At 36.8% G+C, this 19,184-nt stretch overlaps 3 protein-coding genes across 4 annotated transcripts; all 3 read right to left on the reverse strand.

Annotated features, from left to right (window-relative positions):
- Positions 1–2,987: 2,987 nt before the first annotated feature.
- Positions 2,988–5,533, reverse strand: LOC106446575 (prolyl 4-hydroxylase 5). The gene is made up of 8 exons (XM_013888350.3): positions 5,162–5,533; positions 5,001–5,088; positions 4,181–4,278; positions 3,991–4,088; positions 3,789–3,918; positions 3,508–3,695; positions 3,320–3,413; positions 2,988–3,228 (listed from the first exon to the last, which is right to left on the reverse strand). The coding sequence occupies exons 1-7, from the start codon at positions 5,365–5,367 to the stop codon at positions 3,340–3,342; spliced, it is 882 nt and encodes a 293-aa protein (XP_013743804.1). The 5' UTR covers positions 5,368–5,533; the 3' UTR covers positions 2,988–3,228; positions 3,320–3,339.
- Positions 5,534–14,837: 9,304 nt separating this feature from the next.
- Positions 14,838–16,041, reverse strand: BNAC07G06590D. Of its 2 annotated transcripts, XM_013888349.3 has the most exons (4): positions 15,838–16,041; positions 15,500–15,753; positions 15,287–15,366; positions 14,838–15,145 (listed from the first exon to the last, which is right to left on the reverse strand). In XM_013888349.3, exons 2-4 carry the CDS (start codon positions 15,737–15,739, stop codon positions 14,995–14,997), a joined length of 471 nt encoding a protein of 156 aa, XP_013743803.1. In that variant the 5' UTR covers positions 15,740–15,753; positions 15,838–16,041; the 3' UTR covers positions 14,838–14,994. The 2 variants fall into 2 exon arrangements, with proteins under 2 accessions (XP_013743803.1, XP_022562251.1); XM_022706530.2 differs by lacking the exon at positions 15,838–16,041 and having other exon boundaries at positions 15,500–15,826.
- A 243-nt stretch (positions 16,042–16,284) lies between these two features.
- On the reverse strand, positions 16,285–17,020 carry LOC106446573 (peptide methionine sulfoxide reductase MsrB). The gene is made up of 2 exons (XM_048762265.1): positions 16,475–17,020; positions 16,285–16,426 (listed from the first exon to the last, which is right to left on the reverse strand). Exon 1 carries the CDS (start codon positions 16,897–16,899, stop codon positions 16,516–16,518), a length of 384 nt encoding a protein of 127 aa, XP_048618222.1. The 5' UTR covers positions 16,900–17,020; the 3' UTR covers positions 16,285–16,426; positions 16,475–16,515.
- Positions 17,021–19,184: the final 2,164 nt, after the last annotated feature.

Consider the following 19,184-nt stretch of genomic DNA (forward strand, 5'->3'; position numbering starts at 1 on the left):
GTTGGGTTCTAACAATCATGCAGAACCTTGGTTATGCCACCAAGGTAATAACTTGCCTCATCAGAAAGAATTTCAAGGATAGTTGTGATTCGAATGGGAGTAAACGGGAATAACTCCAAGCTTGGATCCCCTTGAGATATTCAATAAAAGTTGCATCCTCTTGAAGTCGACTGGTGACCTTCCTGAACGAGCTATCAAAAGCACATTTTTCATCAGATTAACGACTAACGATAACCAAAAACGACAAAGTAGTGACCTAACAAAACTATTTACCGTGGTCCATGTTTCATTCATATCGAACCACCTTCATGAAGTTTTCAAAGACTAATTTCTCGTCAGTCTTCATGACGAAGTATTTACTCTATCAATATTAAACCGAGCTGTTAGGTGCATTGACTATCTGAGGATTACCGACAAGGTTGTACATGTCGGGCTTTTGAGAAACAGTCATGAAGCTGGTTATAGCTTCAAGTACCTGCAGCCCCATATCCTGTTCGAGCTCACAAGACAGCACTAGAAGGCCTATTATAGTTAGGACTCCACTATCAACTGGGAGATAGCCATCTCATGTCTGTGACAATATTTGAATAGAAGAGAAGGAAGAGGGAACCAGAGATGGCACTCCTTTACAAACACCTTGTACATCGTAAATACCCAGGAGGTGCCAACCAAGATGTCTCGGACTCAGTAGGAAGAATGAAAATCGTCTCTATAGGTACTTCAAGCGACTCCCAACCCCTGAAGTAACTCCTCCGTATAAGCGTTTTCGGAGTCAAAAACACCGGGTGAGAAGCGACCAGACGAGTGGGATCCCCAGAACTTCTTACAGGAATAAAAGCACCGCCTCCACCATCGGCACCCCCGACAAGTTCCAAAGCAGGAGGGAGAACCCTAGTTTTGGAACTTTTAGTGGTTCGGGGACCGCTAGAAGAAGGAAGACGTGAAATAGGGAGGTCATCGTCAGACGACGAGCCACCGGAAGATGGAGCCAAGGGCGTCCTTTAGTTTCTTCTCATCAACGTCGCAATCGAAAAAGAAGGGAGAGAAATGAACAACAAGAGAAGCACTTTTACGAAGATGAAGATGAAGTCAAGAGACGAAGAAGACAAAATCGCAAAAATCCAAGAAATGTATAAGAGAAACTAACTTATAACGGTTAAAGAATAAAAACCTCTCTCTGAAACAACACGATGGCGACAAAAATGAAAAATGAAGGGTCTAATCTCTCAAAAACCAAAGAAGAACATGATTACTTGTCTTGAAACAATTCAGTTTCCAAGGAAGGAAAGTTGAATCCTTTGAGTTAAATCAATCAAATCGCAGATCAAGTCAGTAATTAATTTTAGAAACCGGAATCTCGAACCAGATTTTGAAGTACAAAAACCATCGGTCTCAAGTACACCATCCAGGTAGGAATCAATACTCGACCTGGCTAGCGACCTCAGACACACCGGACTCCAAGGAGGCTTCACCCCACTCCAAACCCGGTCCAAGGTCCGGTCCAATAGTTCAAAAGCCTGATAAGAAGACAATATTCCCATAAAGAACGCAAGTCCATCCCGAGTTCGAAGAGAGTCAAGGCCGGGCTAACCCGGTCAATCCAAAACATAAGGAAGATTAGAGCATCAAAGATGGTCTTTGTGACCTTAGATGCTCAACGGAGATCACGTTGTTATTACAATCCTCCTCTAAATATCTATAGAAGAGCCACAAAGGAGAAGGGGATCCAAGTTTCCGACATCACAAATATACTTAAATTACTTTTGAGTTTACTTATATTCTTATATCCCCTTGTTCATCACAGTTGTATAATTTCAAAATCAATAATACACATTTTCATACCAAAATCATCAATAAATAGTCTTTTTACTTATTACTTCCTCAGTACGTTAGTCTAAACTCAAACGCTAAGTGGTTTTTGAGATCTATCAACCTTGTATCTGTGTAATACCCTGGTAATGAATTCGTCAATCCAGTTGTCATGTTCTTGAAGACTTGCATGTGCAGCAATGTGGAGATGCCAATGTGTATATTTTCACAATTAAAGTGTCTTCCCTAAAGTTTTTTTGTTGCAAACGCCAGACTACAGAGATGCATATGATATGAAGATGATCTTCGAGACATTTATGATCATAGGCTTTTATCCAATGATCTCAATCTATGTTTATAAACCCTACTTATAATATTGGTAGTATCTTCTTGATCATATCATTCATATTTGGGGGAATTTCATGTTAACCACTTTTATGGTATCATTATTTATCTTTATCATCACTAAACAACATACATTTTCAAAAATACATTCTTCATTAAGTGGTAAAAGATTCTTGTATCCTTGTATGATATCATTATTTGGGGGAATTTCATGTTAACCACTTTTATGGTATCATTATTTATCTTTATCATCACTAAAAAACATACATTTTCAAAAATACATTCTTCATTCATATTTGGGGGAATTTCATGTTAACCACTTTTATGGTATCATTATTTATCTTTATCATCATTAAACAACATACATTTTCAAAAATACATTCTTCATTAAGTGGTAAAAGACTCTTGTACCCTTGTTTTCTATATAAATAATTATTTAAAAAAATAAAAAAAATTCAAATTTTTTTTTGAAAATTGAATATTATGTTTGAAACTATTTTTTTTATATTTTTTAAGTATTTATTTATATATTTATTAGAATCCTAAATTTCATATTCCAAAAATGTTTTTCGAGACCCATAACTCTAAACCCTAAGTCTAGATTAGTTAAATCTAGGGGTATAAATATATTTTACCATTCGTTAAAAGTGAAAGTAAAAATAGTTAGTGTAAACATAAAAAGTAGTATTAGTAACGTAATATTTTGGATCTAGGAATGCACATGCTTAAAGATTCACTTATATTTCGAAATCTCAAATTTGGACAATACCATCCCGTCCCAGCTGACAAACCGTGCCTGTACTGGAATAAACCGAGCACAGTTCCTGAATGTGTTTTACCAGTCTTAAAACAGCGTGTGGTTGTATTAAATTATTGAAGTCATAAGAACTCAGACAGAACATGTAAAGTTACAAAAAATCTCAAATAGTTTAAAAGAAAAAGTTCAAATATCGCTCATGATATCATAAAACACAGCCTTCAATTTCCTAAGGATCATTTCTCACTTCAAAAGGGAAATACAACAATACATCTGTTTGTAACTGTATCCACACAAACTCGTGCTGTCGTGTAACCCTACAAATAATTAAAAAAAAGTTGAAGATAAAAGACTGGATGCAATTTTGAACATGTCAGTAATAGATAGTTCAAGATTTTAAGAGATTACCTCCTCTTATCTTAGTTTTCTTAAACCTTGAACTCATGGACGTGGAACCATTTCGTGGATGACCATTTGTTTCCTTTCACCACTGGACATCCACCTGAAAATCAAAGCAGACGATATAGAAATTTAGAGACATCAATATTATTCTCACTGAAAGAAAAAAAGAGTTTTTGGTTGTTGAATCTCTTCACCGTGCAAACTGGAAGGGTCTAGAGAGGCATCAGGTCTCATGTTCCAGAAAAGTAAAGCATCTCTTTTCTTTGGTAGAACAGAGAGTCCTTCTTTGCCACATTCCGAGAGCTGGTTCCACCATGGGACTGCACTTATGTTTCCTTTTGCTGCTGGGAACACGGTCTCGCCACCATCATCAACATCCGAGCTAATGTATTGTGTTGAAAAAAGAAGATTAAAAACACGTAAAGAAATATCTCTTAGCTAAAAAAGAGATTATGAGATTCTTTTGGTTACTTACAGGTACATAAGAACAGTGGCTATTCGTTGTCCTCCGTTCTTGGTGTTGAACTCATCTAAGAAATAATCATAGTGAGGCTCATACTTCTGGCCAACTTGGTAGTGAAGAACCTGAAGACCTTCTCCATTTTCTACAAACAAACAATGATCCACAAAATCAAAGATATGATGATTAACTCCAACCTTGCAAAAAGGGAACGTACCAACAGGAATGAAGGTGAAATCTGAAATCCTTTGCTCAATCCTCTCGACAACTTCGTCATGTCCTCTTTTGAGAAAAGTTCCAGAGCTGGTCCTTACTCTGAGCAGAGACCGTATACACAAAAAACCTTGCCAAGTTAAAAATAAGAAGAAGCAAAAAAAAAAAAAAAAAGGAAAGAGTGGATAAATCACCTGCTATCTTTGCTGCCACCGGTTTTCTCATCAACCACAGTTGACTTAACCATGTTGGGTTTAGCGAGACTGATCAGGTGCTCACATTCATCATTGGTCTAAAAGAAACGGAAACGAAAAGAAAGCCCAAAGATCACATCTCAGACATTTCAATTAAACAACTCTTTTCAGACACAAACCCCCAGAATCACATTTCTAATCTTGTCATGGGTAAGCGAGAGAAAAATGTGTGTTTCCCTCCCTCTACGCCATGTTCACTGAACATTTCCATTAGCAAGGAGAATGGGATCACAAAATCAAATCTTCCTAGTATGAACAAGCAGCAGTGCATGCTCTGTGGCGAGAGAGAAATAGGATCAAGCATGAGGAAACCCCAATGCCTATTGAGATAGTGATGACGCTGTTGGAAAAAGGAATGAGGAATAAATTGAGCTTGTTGAGAACTAAAGGAGTGAAGGGTTGGGAAGAAGGCTTACAATTTTAGTTTAGTACTAGAATGTAAATTTCTTTGAAGTCTTAAATATAGGGTTTATGAATTTAAAGAATAGAGGTTACACTTGATGTAAGAAGGGTTTTTTTGATGAATAAATTTAGTGTTCATTCAAAAAAAAAAAAAAAAAAAAAAAAGCTCAAATCTTTCAATGAGGGAAACAAGTGTGTTCCTCTCCATAAGTCATATTTAGCACTCAACACTAAGATTAAAGAAGATCTAAACCTAACCTCCACAAGAGCACAAAGTCAACTTGATCAATCAAAATAAAAATCTCAACCTTAGCTTTTTATCTTGTCAGACAAGAAATAATAAATAAAAAAAGATTACCAAGAAATTGTGGTAAACAACAGCTCTAGGCTCCCACGATATCACTTCAACCCAACGCTCCCCGTTCCCTTCCTCGTCTCCTCCATTACTATTATCAAAATTTCACACAAAACAAACTCAGGAAAATTCAATTCGAATTCAAATCGTTAATCACTACTAACCTCTCCTCCTGGCTCTTCCGTACAATGTTGGTCAAATCGTTGGGTTTTGACGAGTTTCTGTTGGCATTTGGAAGTGACAAGATCCCCAGACCCAGAAGTATCATAATCACCACGAGAAGACCGATGAGCACCGTGAAGGCTTGAGTCGATCGCGATGCTGATTTTCGCGGTTGGTAGCGAAGGTTGTTCTTCGATTTCCCCGCCATTGGTTATTGATCTTTTGTTTCTCTTTCAAGATCTAAATGATTAACATTGAACAAGAGTAGTTAAAGAGAAGCTTTTGAGTTTATTTATAAATCTTTAAATAATTATTTTTATTATTATTGTGTAATTTCGTGTGAGATTGATTCTCTTCTTCTCTTCGTGTTTGTCTTCTTTTAGGAAGGTGGCTTTGACTTTTATAACATTGACTCAGCCCCTTTCATTTTCTTATATTTCTTGTTTTGTTCCAAATACTTTTGGTAATCTAGTTGTCACCCCCTAATTCGTTTTGTCCATTAGTGTGACATACTTTTACCGTTTAGTACAATGTCCTCAATTTAATTGGCACTAATCTATATGTTCCTCACATTTTTAGCTTAAAATAATTGAGTGGTTGGAATAGAAAAAAGTCTCTTGCTGGATTATTTTAGCTGCGAATGGGTGGCAATAAAGAACATTTCGTGATCACTTAGATGATATTAAACATTCCAAGGTGAAACAAATTTGCTCGTAGGTGAAATAAACTTATAAATAAAAAACTGTTATAAAAAGAACTAGGATTTTATTGTATCGTAGGAATTTAAATAATGGCAAAATTTTATACCCGTAGAATTTTTAACACTGATATAGAGAGAGAGAATTTCTTATTATAGAGAGAGAAGAGATTGAGGTGTGTCGTTACAATGAACGAAAACGTTCGTATATATAGAAAGAAATTTACTGTGCAAATAGTGCAGCGGACCCCACATCTTTTTATATTTTCAACGAAACACGGCTGCACCTTATCTTTGAATTTCGTAACACTCCCCCTTGGGGCCTTGGGGGCCGGTGTCACTATCCGCTCTCGCTTAACGTCTTTGTTGCCTCGTTAAAAACCTTTCTTGTAAAACCCAATGAGAAAAACCATAGTAAGGTAAAAAGAGTACAACCACGTAAGCTCCCCCTCGAATAAGCGGTCATAGATCCTTCTGATGACGCATTCCAATGTTATGGATGTGTTTTCTGAATACCGAGGTAGAGAGTGATTTTGTGAAGAGGTCGGCTGCATTGTCGCATGATCGAATATATCTTACTTCAATCTCTTTATTCTTCTCGAGCTCTTGAGTGTATGAGAAGAACTTCGGAGGTATATGTATGGTTCTATCGCTTTTGATATATCCTTCCTTCGTTTGAGCAACACATGCCGCGTTATCTTCATATAGAATAGTTGGCTCCGTATTTTCGTCAATCCCACTGCTTGAACATATGTGTCGGCTTATTGATCTTAGCCATACACATTCTCTACTTGCTTCATGGAGTGCAATGATCTCAGCGTGATTTGAAGAAGTAGCAACAAGTGTCTGCTTCTGAGAACGCCAAGATATGGCGGTGCCTCCAATTGTAAAAACATATCCTGTATGGGATCGAGCTTTGTGTGGATCTGACAAATAACCTGCATCTGCAAAACCAATTATTTGACCTTTTGAACTTTTAGGATAAAACAAGCCTAAATCAGTTGTTCCTTGAAGGTAACGAAAGACATGTTTAATTCCATTCCAATGTCTTCGCGTAGGAGATGAAGTGAATCTCGCTAAAAGATTAATGGAAAAAGATATGTTAGGTCGAGTACAATTTGCAAGATACATAAGAGCTCCAATTGCACTTAAGTATGGAGTTTCAGGACCAAGTATTTCTTCATTTTCCTCAGATGGTCGAAACAGATCATTTTCAACATTAAGTGATCTAACGACCATCGGAGTGCTAAGAGGAGTTGCTTTATCCATGTTAAAGCGTTTCAATACTCGTTTGGTATATGTAGACTGGTGTATAAATATACCCTTTTGAGAATGCTCAATTTGTAATCCTAGACAATATTTTGTCTGCCCGAGATCTTTCATCTCAAATTCTCCTTTCAGATAGTTTGATGCCTTTTGGATTTCGTTTTGAGTTTCAATAATATTAAGATCATCAACGTACACCGCGATTATCACAAATCCGGATGTTGTTTTCTTTATGAAAACACAAGGGCATATAGGATCATTCGTGTATCCTTCTTTTGTTAAGTGTTCGCTGAGACGATTATACCACATTCGTCCAGATTGTTTTAACCCATATAATGATCTTTGCAATTTTATTGCACATAACTCTTTAGGTTTGGAACTTAACGTTTCTGGCATTTTAAATCCATCTGGGATTCTCATATAGATATCAGTATCTAATGATCCATATAAATATGCCGTAACGACATCCATGAGACGCATTTCTAAATTTTCATTGGCCGCTAGGCTCATCAGGAATCTAAATGTGATTGCGTCCATGACAGGAGAATAAGTTTCCTCATAATCAATTCCTGGCCTTTGAGAAAAACCTTGGGCTACGAGACGAGCTTTGTATCTTGTAATCTCGTTTTTCTCATTTCTTTTTCGGACAAACACCCATTTGTACCCAACAGGTTTTATATCTTTGGGTGTGAGCACAGTAGGTCCGAATACGTTTCGTTTGTTAAGTGAATCTAGTTCGACTTGAATTGCATCTTTCCATTTTATCTAGTCATGTCTCTTTTGACATTCATATACAGACTTTGGTTCTGGATCTTCGTTTTCTTCATTTATTTCCTTTGCTAAAAGGTATGAGAAAACGTCATCAATATCATCCATCTCATTTCGTTTCCATATCTTTCCATTATGGATGTAATTGATAGAAATCTCATGATTTCCTTCAGATTCAAGATGCTTTATATTGTCGTTAGATTCACAATTTTCTTCGTCCAAAATATTTTATGTTATTTTGGGAGTATCATGCTTTTCACATTCCTTACGTTTTCTAGGAAGTTTATCCTTTGAACCAATAGGTCTACCGCGCTTTAAACGTGTTCCTGATTCACGTGTATCAACTGCCGTTCCACTATTTTGTGGTATTTCAATACGAGCAAGAGTATTTGCAGCGGGTATATGTGATTTAGTTACCATTTTGGTATCAGCAAATGCATCAGGTAGCTGATTTGCTATATTTTGTAAATGCATGATACGTCGAACTTCTAGTTCTGACTGTTTCGTAGGAGGATCAAGGTGTAATAACGATGGTACACTCCATTTGATCTCTTTTCCTACTTGTTTATTGTCTCCCTCTAGAGTTGGGAATTCTTTCTCATTGAAATGACAATCGACAAATCGTGCCGTAAACACATCACCAGTTTGTGGTTCTAGGTATCTTATTATTGATGGAGAATCATAGCCAATATATATTCCCAACCGTCTTTGCGGTCCCATCTTTGTACGTTGCGGTGGTGCTATTGGAATATAAACCGCACAACCAAAGATTTTTAGATGAGAGATATTTGGTTCTTTTCCAAATGCTAACTGTAATGGGGAATATCTATGGTATGCACTTGGTCTTATCCGAATTAGTGCTTCTGCATGCAAAATAGCATGTCCCCATACAGATGTTGGGAGTTTTGATCTCATGATCAATGGCCTTGCAATTAGTTGCAGCCGTTTAATTAATGATTCTGCCAAACCATTTTGTGTATGAACATGAGCAACATAATGCTCTACTTCAATCCCTGATACCATACAATAATCATTAAAAGCTTGGGATGTGAATTCACCAGCGTTATCTAATCTAACTCTTTTAATTGGATAATCTGAGAACTGTGCTCTTAATTTGATTATCTGAGTTAGAAATCTCGCAAATGCCATATTTCGAGATGATAACAAACAAACATGTGACCATCTACTCGATGCATCGATTAATACCATAAAGTAGTAGAATGGTCCACACGGTGGATGTATTGGTCCACAAATATCACCTTGGATTCTTTCCAAAAACTTTGGTGATTCTTTGTCAATTTTGGTTGGTGATGGTCTTATGATTAATTTCCCAAGAGCACACGCATCACATGTCATTTTATTACTTTGGTATATATCTTGGGTTTTTATTGAATGACCATGTGAGCTTTCAATGATTTTTCGCATCATTGTAGTGCCTGGGTGACCAAGACGATCATGCCATAATGTAACATCTTCTGGATTTCTTTTGATCACAAGATGTGATTCTATAGCATCAATATAAGTGTGATGCAATCCAGAAGGAAGTTCTGGAAATTTTTCCAGTACAAGGCCTTTGCCTGATTTTTCAGAAGTTATATACAAATACTTCTTTCCATTCTCAGTTGCAGACTGAGTGTTATACCCTTGACGGTATATATCTTTGAAACTCAACAAATTTCTCTTAGAATTTGGAGAATATAAGGCATTATCTATGGAAAACTTTGTTCCATTAGGCAACATAAAGTTTGCCTTGCCAATTCCTTCGATCAGGTCTGTAGGACCTGATATTGTGTTTACAGTCATTTTTACTGACTTTAAAGTAGAGAAATATCTCTTATCCTTCAGTATAGTGTGCGTTGTGCCACTATCTGGTATGCAAACTTCTCTACCAATTTGTTTAGTTGTTGTTCCATTTGCTTTCTTATCCATTTCTGTAACAACAGTTAATATTAATAAAGAAAATAAACTTTCATAAGTAAACATATTATGCATCAATAACAAGTACACAATAATTATACATTAGATATTTTGAAATACAACATTATTTTGAAAGTGAAATACATAATATTTTATGGCATCACTAGGCATTATTAAGCTTGATCAGTACAAGCACTTCAATTATTTTGATGAGTGGCCTCGTCGAAATCTCCCATAAAGTCAGAGGATTCGAGGTATGTCGATGTTGTACCCACAAGGTGTTCATTGAGATTTACTTCCTTTGCCTTGCCTTTAATAGATTCTTGGTACAATTGGCATAGATGCCGAGGAGTTCGACATACTTGAGACCAGTGTCCCTTCGATCCACATCTGTAACAGACGTTCTCATTTTTATGAGTAGGGTTTTCTTGGGTTTCTTTCCCTTTTACCCGATCAGATCGATTCCATGTGTTGGATCCCCTTCCTCTTGGGTTGTTACTCCTTTCATGGTTGCGGTTAAATCGATAACCACGACCACGACCAAAACCACGATTGTGACCACGGCCACGACCACGCCCACGATAGGAATAATTTCCTTTTTCGGATTTTTTATATCCGTTGCATTTACCTCAGGAAATGCTTTGGTTCCCGTGGGTCGGGCATTGTGGTTTTTAATGAGGAGTTCATTATTTCTCTCCGCTATCATAAGCGCCACAACGAGTTCAGAGAACCTCGTATACCCACAATTTCTATATTGTTCTTGTAGAACATAATGATTTTTGTGGAACGTTTGGTAAGTTTTCTCGAGCATTTCTGCTTCCGAGACAGGCTTACCGCAATAATCTAATTGCGCCGCTATTCTCAATATAGCGGAATTGTACGTTTCCACTTTTTCAAAATCTTGAAATCGTAGATTTTTCCACTCATCAAGTGCATGGGGGAGAGTAATTTTTCTTTGGTTATCAAACCCTCCTTCAGAGCTTTCCAAAGATCTAAGGATCTTTGGTTCTCGCATAATCATGCGTAAGATTTTCATCTAGATGCCTTCTCAGAAATATCACGGCCTTAGCCTTTTCATGAGAGGTTGATATATTGTCGTCTTTTATTGTTCCGAGTATTTCCTCGGAATCTAGATGAAGCTCCATGTTTGTAACTCATGCCGTGTAGTTTGTTCCAGTTACTTCCAATGCCGGAAACTGAAGTTTCTCGATTTTTGCCATTTGTATTTCTAAAGCACATAAATAAAAATTATTAGAATATTATTCATATTAAAAGGAACCGTTTACATTAATCATGCAAGCAATTACAAGGAGAAGCGATGTAAAGAAAATTAAACCGATATTCATCTTAAATTCACTCGGAGTAAATTCTCCAACGAATAAACCATAAATAGAAACACAAATAAAAATGGCACATAAAAACAAAAGTGCACGAATCATCTTTCTTGAAAAAATCGGAGGAGAGCGATTTGAAATTTTTTTAGAGAAGATGAGATGTTTTTGGATGAGGAAATGGAGTGAAAATGAGTTGTATTTATAGATGAAAATCACTGTTCATGACCGTTGGAGAAATGGAAAATTTTTGAAAAAATTTCTTTGTGACCGTTAGTGTTAAATCGAGTGCACCAAAAATCAGTCTGAAAATATCGTATTAAACAGTCAATCAAATCTATAAAATTTCATAAAAGTAAAAAATTATGGCAATGAAATATTTATGTTATGACAACAAATCATGCGACGGCTCAGCCGATCAATGCAGAGTAATAAATAAATTATACGGCGGCTCGGTCGACCAATTAATAATTAACATAATATAAGGCAGCTCGGCCGACCAATAAATAATAAACAGGATATAAGGCGGCTCGGCCGACCAATAAATAATAAACAGAATATAAGGTCGACTGACCAATAAATAAATTAAATTACTAGTAAATAATATATGCGGTATTCCGACCATTATAACATGATATAAATAATAGTAGAGGCGGTATACCGACCATTATAACATGGTATAAATGATACAAATAAATTTTACCGAATCGCAGAGTGATCGTGCTGATAACGTGTTATAAAAAGAACTGGGATTTTATTATATCGCAGGAATTTAAATAAGGGCGAAATTTTATACCCGTAGAATTTTTAACACTGATATAGAGAGAGAGAATTTCTTATTATAGAGAGAGAAGAGATTGAGGTGTGTCGTTACAATGAACATACACGTTCGTATATATAGAAAGAAATTTACTGTGCAAATAGTACAGCGGGCCCCACATCTTTTTATATTTTCAACGAAACACGGCTGCACCTTATTTTTGACTTTCGTAACAAAAACATTGTTTTTTTTTTTTAAACAATGTTTTTTATTCATAAGTTTATTTCACCTATGAGCAACATATAGATTAGTGCGAATTAAACTGAGGAGTTCCTGGGAGAGGTTTACGCCAAGGAGAATCAAGGGAAGATAACGGGGATGCGAGTCACTCGCGCTAGCCCCTCGGTATATCACATTCTCTTTGCTGATGATAGTCTTTTCTTTTGTAAGGCGGAACTCCGTGAATGTGAAGAAGTTATGAAAGTAGTCAGGACATATGGGAAAGCATCAAGTCAATGCATCAATTTCGATAAATCCTCTTTACTCTTTGGTAAAAGAATTCCAGTGAATGATTGACAACAGATCAAAGATACACTTGGAATTCAAAACAAATGAGGAATGGGATCCTACTTAGGAATCCCAGAAGATATTAGTGGATCAAAGTGTAAGCTATTTGCTTTCATAAAAGATAAGCTACTACACATAGTGAATGGTTGGACTGGGAGATGGCTGTCAAAGGGAGGAAAAGAGATCCTAATCAAATATATCTTGCTTGCTCTTCCGACTTACGTCATGTCCAGTTTCCTGCTCCCCTTGGAGATATGTGAAAACCTAGCAAGTGCCATTGCACAGTTCTGGTGGAGTTCAAATCCACCAAAGAGAGGAATTCACTGGGCAAAATGCGAGAAAATGTGTGCGCCTAGAGAGGAGGGAGAAATTGGTTTCCGTATGATCCATGAATTCAATCTAGCTCTTCTAGCTAAACAGCTCTGGCGACTTGTTCAATTTCCGGATTCATTAGTGGCGAGAGTTCTCCGGAGAAAATATTACCGTCTAAGTTCGCCCTTGTGAACTGGAGCAGTGGATACCCCATCGTATATTTGGACGAGTATTATAGCGGCGAGGAAGCTACTACTATTGGGTATCAGGAGCAAGGTGCATTCCGGATATGAAATTAATGTGTGGGAGGACCCTTGGATTCCTTCGATCCCAACGAGGCCAGCTCGAGCAAAAGTTCCAGTTGTACATCCCAAGATGACCGTCAGCAGTCTTATTGATTTCGAGTTGAAGGAGTGGGATGTACGATTACTGGAACAATATGTGGATTAAGAAGACATTTCGATGATTCAGAGTCCGGCCATAAGCCCCACTCACCGACGGGATACTTTCTGTTGGAGCTACACCAAAAATGGGGAATATACGGTTAAGTCTGGATATTGGGTTGCTATGAATCTGATGAGAACAGATGAGGCTTTAGAAGTTCTACAACCCAGTATAACTAAACTCCAAGACTTTGCTTGGACAGTGAATGCGCCACAAAAAATTTGTCATCTTATATGGCAATTAATCTCTGGACAGGTAGCGGTAACAAGGAATCTGAACCGACGCAATATGCGATGTGATAACTACTTCCCAAGATGTGGAGAGCCAGAGGAAACTGTTACTCATGCGATCTTTGAATGCCCACCAGCCTTACAAGCATGAGAACTATCATCTACACCATCGAGTTCTCAAACCTTTCCAGTATCAAGCTTTTATGCTAACATGGATTACCTGTTCTGGAAGAAAAATAATATAAAGAAGCCGGAAGATGACAGAGATCCTTATCCTTGGATAATTTGGTACATCTGGAAAGCCATGAATGATAAGTTGTTCAGAGGCATAGATAGAGACCCATTGGAACTAGTCAGGTATGCAGAGAGTGAGTGCGAAGCTTGGCATAATGCCAAGGAATCTATATCTGCTCCTCTACAGGGACAACCCCAAGAAGAAACACAGGCCTTAAGCTTGGGTAATATCTGCATGGTGGATGGTTCGTGGACCTCCACAACTCAGATTAGTGGAATGAGATGGGTCTGGAAGGATAGCACGGGGAATCTATATCATTCAAACTCTTCGGTTGTGTTTTTCGGACTTCAAGATTAGCTATGTACCAAGGACGCAAAATGAGATTGAAGATTCGTTAGCTAGGAATGCACGTTCTTTTCATAGATCTCTATATTTTATTGGTTGTTCTATTCCGGTCTGGTTACCCAGACCACCTCAAGTTTGAGTAATAGAATAGCCATTTGCTGGCAAAAAAAAAAAAAAAAAACTGAGTACATTGTAGTATGTATGCCAAGGGAATTAAAAACATTGTTAGGATTTACTTTGGTAGATGTCAAATATTTAGGTGTTGAGGAATTAAAGAGGACTTGGAAGTTTTAACTCTAATACTATCTTTTAAGCTAAGTTAATAATGGAAAATAGCATATGGATCTCTCACTACCAATGATATGGATTTTTCAATGCAAATTTCCTTTGTTTATCTACAAATTGAGATGTGGTAAGAACATGCTAGACATTACCAAAACATGATTTGGTCACATCCTGTAGTGTGTATTTGTCTATACAATAAAAAAGAGGATAGTCAACATTTTCTTTAGTGTGAATTGTTTAGTACAAGTACTTAGCTGTCAGAGTAATCCAATTCTTATCAACATAAAGAGAATATGGATCCATTTCAGATTAGTTTAATTTTTTTTTTATTACATGCATCCCAAATAAATCCAATATTCTCTTCTGGATTAAGTTTATTAATAATTCAGTAATACACTATTTGAGATAAACTTATTGTTCATCTGAGATGTGTATGACAGTATTGAGTCTTTCTTATGGATAAGAATGATAAAAACACCCATGTACAATAACCTTATCATCTACGGAACAAGAAACTAATGTTCCATAGTAAGAATGAATTTTATTCAACACTTGCAAATCAAACAACCACACACCAAAGTCCAGATCCATTAACATAGAACACAGTAACACATGAATGTACAAAGACACAAACACACACACATATGTAGACATATACGCAAGAGAATTTTCCCATAGTTAAAAGACATTAAGCGAAGTTGCATAGAGAGGAATGCAAGGCTTGAATGAGAAATAGTTTGGTACATAAGTCGAAAACCTCTTTCTCTTGAGTGAATCTGCAGATCCAAGAGCAGGCTGGTTCAAGTATGCGTACTTACTCTTCATCCACCTGATAGATAAGTTAGAACCGTGTTATAACATCTCAAATAAGTGAGAAGAAAAAACAGGTGGCTCTTGTTCTAGACTCATTATATGGTCCAAGATATTTGAAAAAGAGTAAAGACGATATGAAGGATAATTAAACAGAGACCAGTCTTTAATTCCCTCATGAACTTCGGTTTCTGGATCCTCCATGTCCAAGCTTTCTTCAAAGCGTTTGTAGTCCTCATCCTGCAACAGATACAATAATTAAAGAACCATTTTAGCATCTTCTGAATCATACCAAGTTGAAACCATGAGATCATCTGATTTTTCCTCTTCAACGATCTTAAAACAACATAAGAACATTTAAAAAAGGACATACAGAGAGATTACGGGCTCTGACACGAGCTGCAGCCTTAATAGCAGCAAAGAGATGCTCCTCTTCAATGATCTGCTTCTGCCTCCAGAACTTCTTGATCTGTTTATTGGTTATGCTATCTCCCTCGATCTTTCTTGATACATATCCTGGAGATGGAGGAAGCGGAGGAGGGGGAGGCGGCATCGATGACTTCTTGAATCCCAAATTCTCAGAGCCATCCATAATCTGCTTCTTCATATCCATACCAAGGACTTCACCTTCACAAGATAAAACAATTTGAAAACTATATACACAACAGAAAGAGGACACAAGCTACTAAATCTACAGATTCTGAATCTAACCTTCAAACTAAAGAGATACACCTAAGATTCTTAAGGGTCTACCAAACAATTGCCAACGTCTACGTCTGTCTACTCTTCTAATTATCTTGTACGTTAAGACAAACTAAATAGCTTAAACTGTAGAAGATAGAGACAGGTAGCTGTAACTTCTAATCTTCACTCAATGATAAAGTAATGTAAGGATAATGTAAAATATATGGTCTTGAAGCACCTAATGGTACATCTTTCAATCACATCCGTTGAATAATGAATGGCCATCGCAATCACTCACCGAAAGGCCACTTTCAACATGACCCTCCTCCATTAAACTAACTATTGGTTCTTGTTCTGTTCTTCACTTATGCTTTAAGCCGCCGATTGTATAATAAAGAAAACAACTCAACTTTTGAGTTCCTCGTACGAACATTCAAGCAATGAATAATGAATTAGTCTCACCAAAGAAGCGAATCGCCATAACAAGAACTGATGATTACTGAAGAAAAGATGAAACGATAAACACAAACACATACTCTTTATTTACATGCAAAGTTTAAACCCTCTGCTTAGATAGCAGTTTACTGATTCACATCAAACACAAACACAACCGATATAATCACAAATCCAACTTAAACAACATACTTAATTACATAAATGTGTGTATATATCTCTATGCAAAGCTTAAACCCTCTGGCTCAGATATTATGTCTGGGACGAGATCAGAAGGGTCTTGGTTTTGAATCGGTAACGAGGAGCACGAGGAACGACCTGACTCGGACCGAACCCGTACTGACCGATACCGCCGGTGAGAGGAGGACCATCGTCGTAGATGTAACCCACGAGGTGGCCGCAGCTATTGCACTTGATCTTGGTTCGTTTACGTTGGATTCCCCAGTAATTTAGGGTTTCGAAGAAGGGCATGATCTTGTCCTCCTTCTCGAATCTGAATTTGTCGGCGTCGACGGCGGCGAAGGAGATGGTTCCTTTGTTACCCGCTTCGAAGTAGAAATCGGGAGGAAACATGTCGTTAGGGTTTAGGTTTAGACCCGATCCGCATTCCTTGCAGCTGTACATCGTGAACGCCATTTCTCTAATGCTACTTCTCTCTATCGTTTCTTCTTCTTCTTATTTTTTCTTTGTGCGGAATTTTCTCCGGAAACGCGTTTCTTCGGTCAGCGCCGTCGGAACTGACTCGTATTTTCTGCCGGTGTCAAATTGCGCTAATGGGCTTAGTGTGATTTAATGTGTGGGCCTTCCATATATTTTTTTCCCGGCTGAACATGTTTTTTTTTTCGTCTCGACAAGCTTTTGAGAAACAATCTAGCCCGTTAGAAAATATGATCTTCCAATACGACTCCAAGATAAATTAGTGATTAATTCCAGACCGAAATTGGTTGGATGTTGCTACATTGATATCATAATAATCTTATTTCCCATTTTTTAACAATCGAATTGCTTTCTCGCATCACAATAAGTTGCAGTCAACTTCATTGCATGTACGATAAAATTTATCTTGATAAAGATAGATCAATTTTTTGGTTAAAGCTGTTCCGAAAGAGATTTCTTCCAAATTTTTTACTTTTGAATCCGCAGAATAATCTGTGATAACCATTACAAGAAAAATCGTAGCAAAACAATTATATCTCCTATTACAAAAGCTGGAGTCCCAGAAACTTTGAAAAAACAACTGGAATAAAGCCATAATACTAGAAAACAAAGAAGATGAAACTATTAGAAGAGAAATTATAGCTTCGTGGTTCTAGGAAATCCATTGGCGCAGACAAAAAAATCTCGACTTTTTCTCCGACGGCTAGGGCTTTTCTTTCATTTACTTTTTATTTTTTTGTTTGTCATGAGAAAGGTTTTATGAAAAAACTAATTTTAATTATTTTCGTATTATTCAATTAGTTTAAAGTTAAATACATAAAATGGAATTGGCTTATAATCTTGGATAATTTAAGCATAAATGTAGTTAAGAATACAAAAATTATCTATATATTATCTCTATATTTCTGTTGATTTAATATAGCATATCTAGTACATAAGTCCATCACTGGTACAAAGTGCTCTAGTTCTCCAAAATATTCTTTTATAACTTGGCTAGCAATGAGAAACATGCTCTTTATGGCCGATCTTAAGGCATTGTGGGACAAGAACACTTATATACCATGTTGTCTTTGTAACAATGGTGTAGAGTTAAGAAATTATTTGTTTTTTCAATGAGAATTCTCAGCAGAGATTTGGAGTAATCTCACGAAAGGTCTGCTCGGACACCACTACACCTATGACTGCATGAATACTGTCCATGAACTGGCCAAAAACGACTTGGACTGTCAGCGGCTGTTTCTCATACGCTATGCATTTCAAATCACAATTCCCTCTATCTGGATGGAAAGGAATAGGCTTAACCACGGAGATCCCCCTTCCAGGCCTCTCTCTCTCCATAAGACTGTCGACAATGACATTCAAAATCGCCTCTCTCTATCGGTTAAATATTGATAGAGAATTGCAAAGGGATGAATACAATTTAACATTTATTCAAAAAAATGCTGAATTTTGTGTATGCAGAATGTCTTAACTGCACACATAAATTGAAGTACTAATATGGACAATAAAGTGTATGCTCCAACACTCAACATGCCATCATTTTGAAACAAAATTATCAAGATCTTATATGGATGATTTGCATCCAGAATGATAGCATAGTTTATCGATGGAGCTTAAAGAGGTAGCATCACTGAAGAAACACTTTCAAAACTTCACAATTGGATATTTCTACGAGCTGATAATTATATGCATTAGTTCGTCATTTACGGTTATATGCATTATATGCATTAGTTCTTCATTCATATTTCATTTACGGTTCTTTTCTAGTTTTGTATGATGATCATGTGATATTATTATTATATAGCTGCTAATGGGGGATTTAAAAAAGAATAAATAAAAAGTGGGTATAGTCAATGGGGACCAGATGAAACAAAACTTCTGATCGATTTACTTGTTGATGCATTTCGTCGTAATTGGCGTGATACTAATGGTTTAATAAACAAGTTCACAGTGGAAGAAAAAAAATTTCTTGTTCTCATTGAAAAACTTGGATGCCAACAAGAACACAAGCACTACCTAAGTTGAATAAAAATATTTAAGAAAAAAAACCAAAGCTGTTTGGATCTTCAACACTTCAATTCTGGATTTGGATGGGATCATGACACGAAAAGGTTTACTGCTCCAGTCGAAGTCTGGGACGAGTATTTAAAGGTATGTATTTGTCTATATAAATTTAAACATCATAACTTAAGTTTTCAAAAATATCTTATAACTAAACTGTGTTTATTAATCTACAAAACATCCTATACACAAGCATCTACGGT

Source organism: Brassica napus, chromosome C7 (assembly GCF_020379485.1).
Source record: "Brassica napus cultivar Da-Ae chromosome C7, Da-Ae, whole genome shotgun sequence".
Lineage (NCBI taxonomy): Eukaryota > Viridiplantae > Streptophyta > Magnoliopsida > Brassicales > Brassicaceae > Brassica > Brassica napus.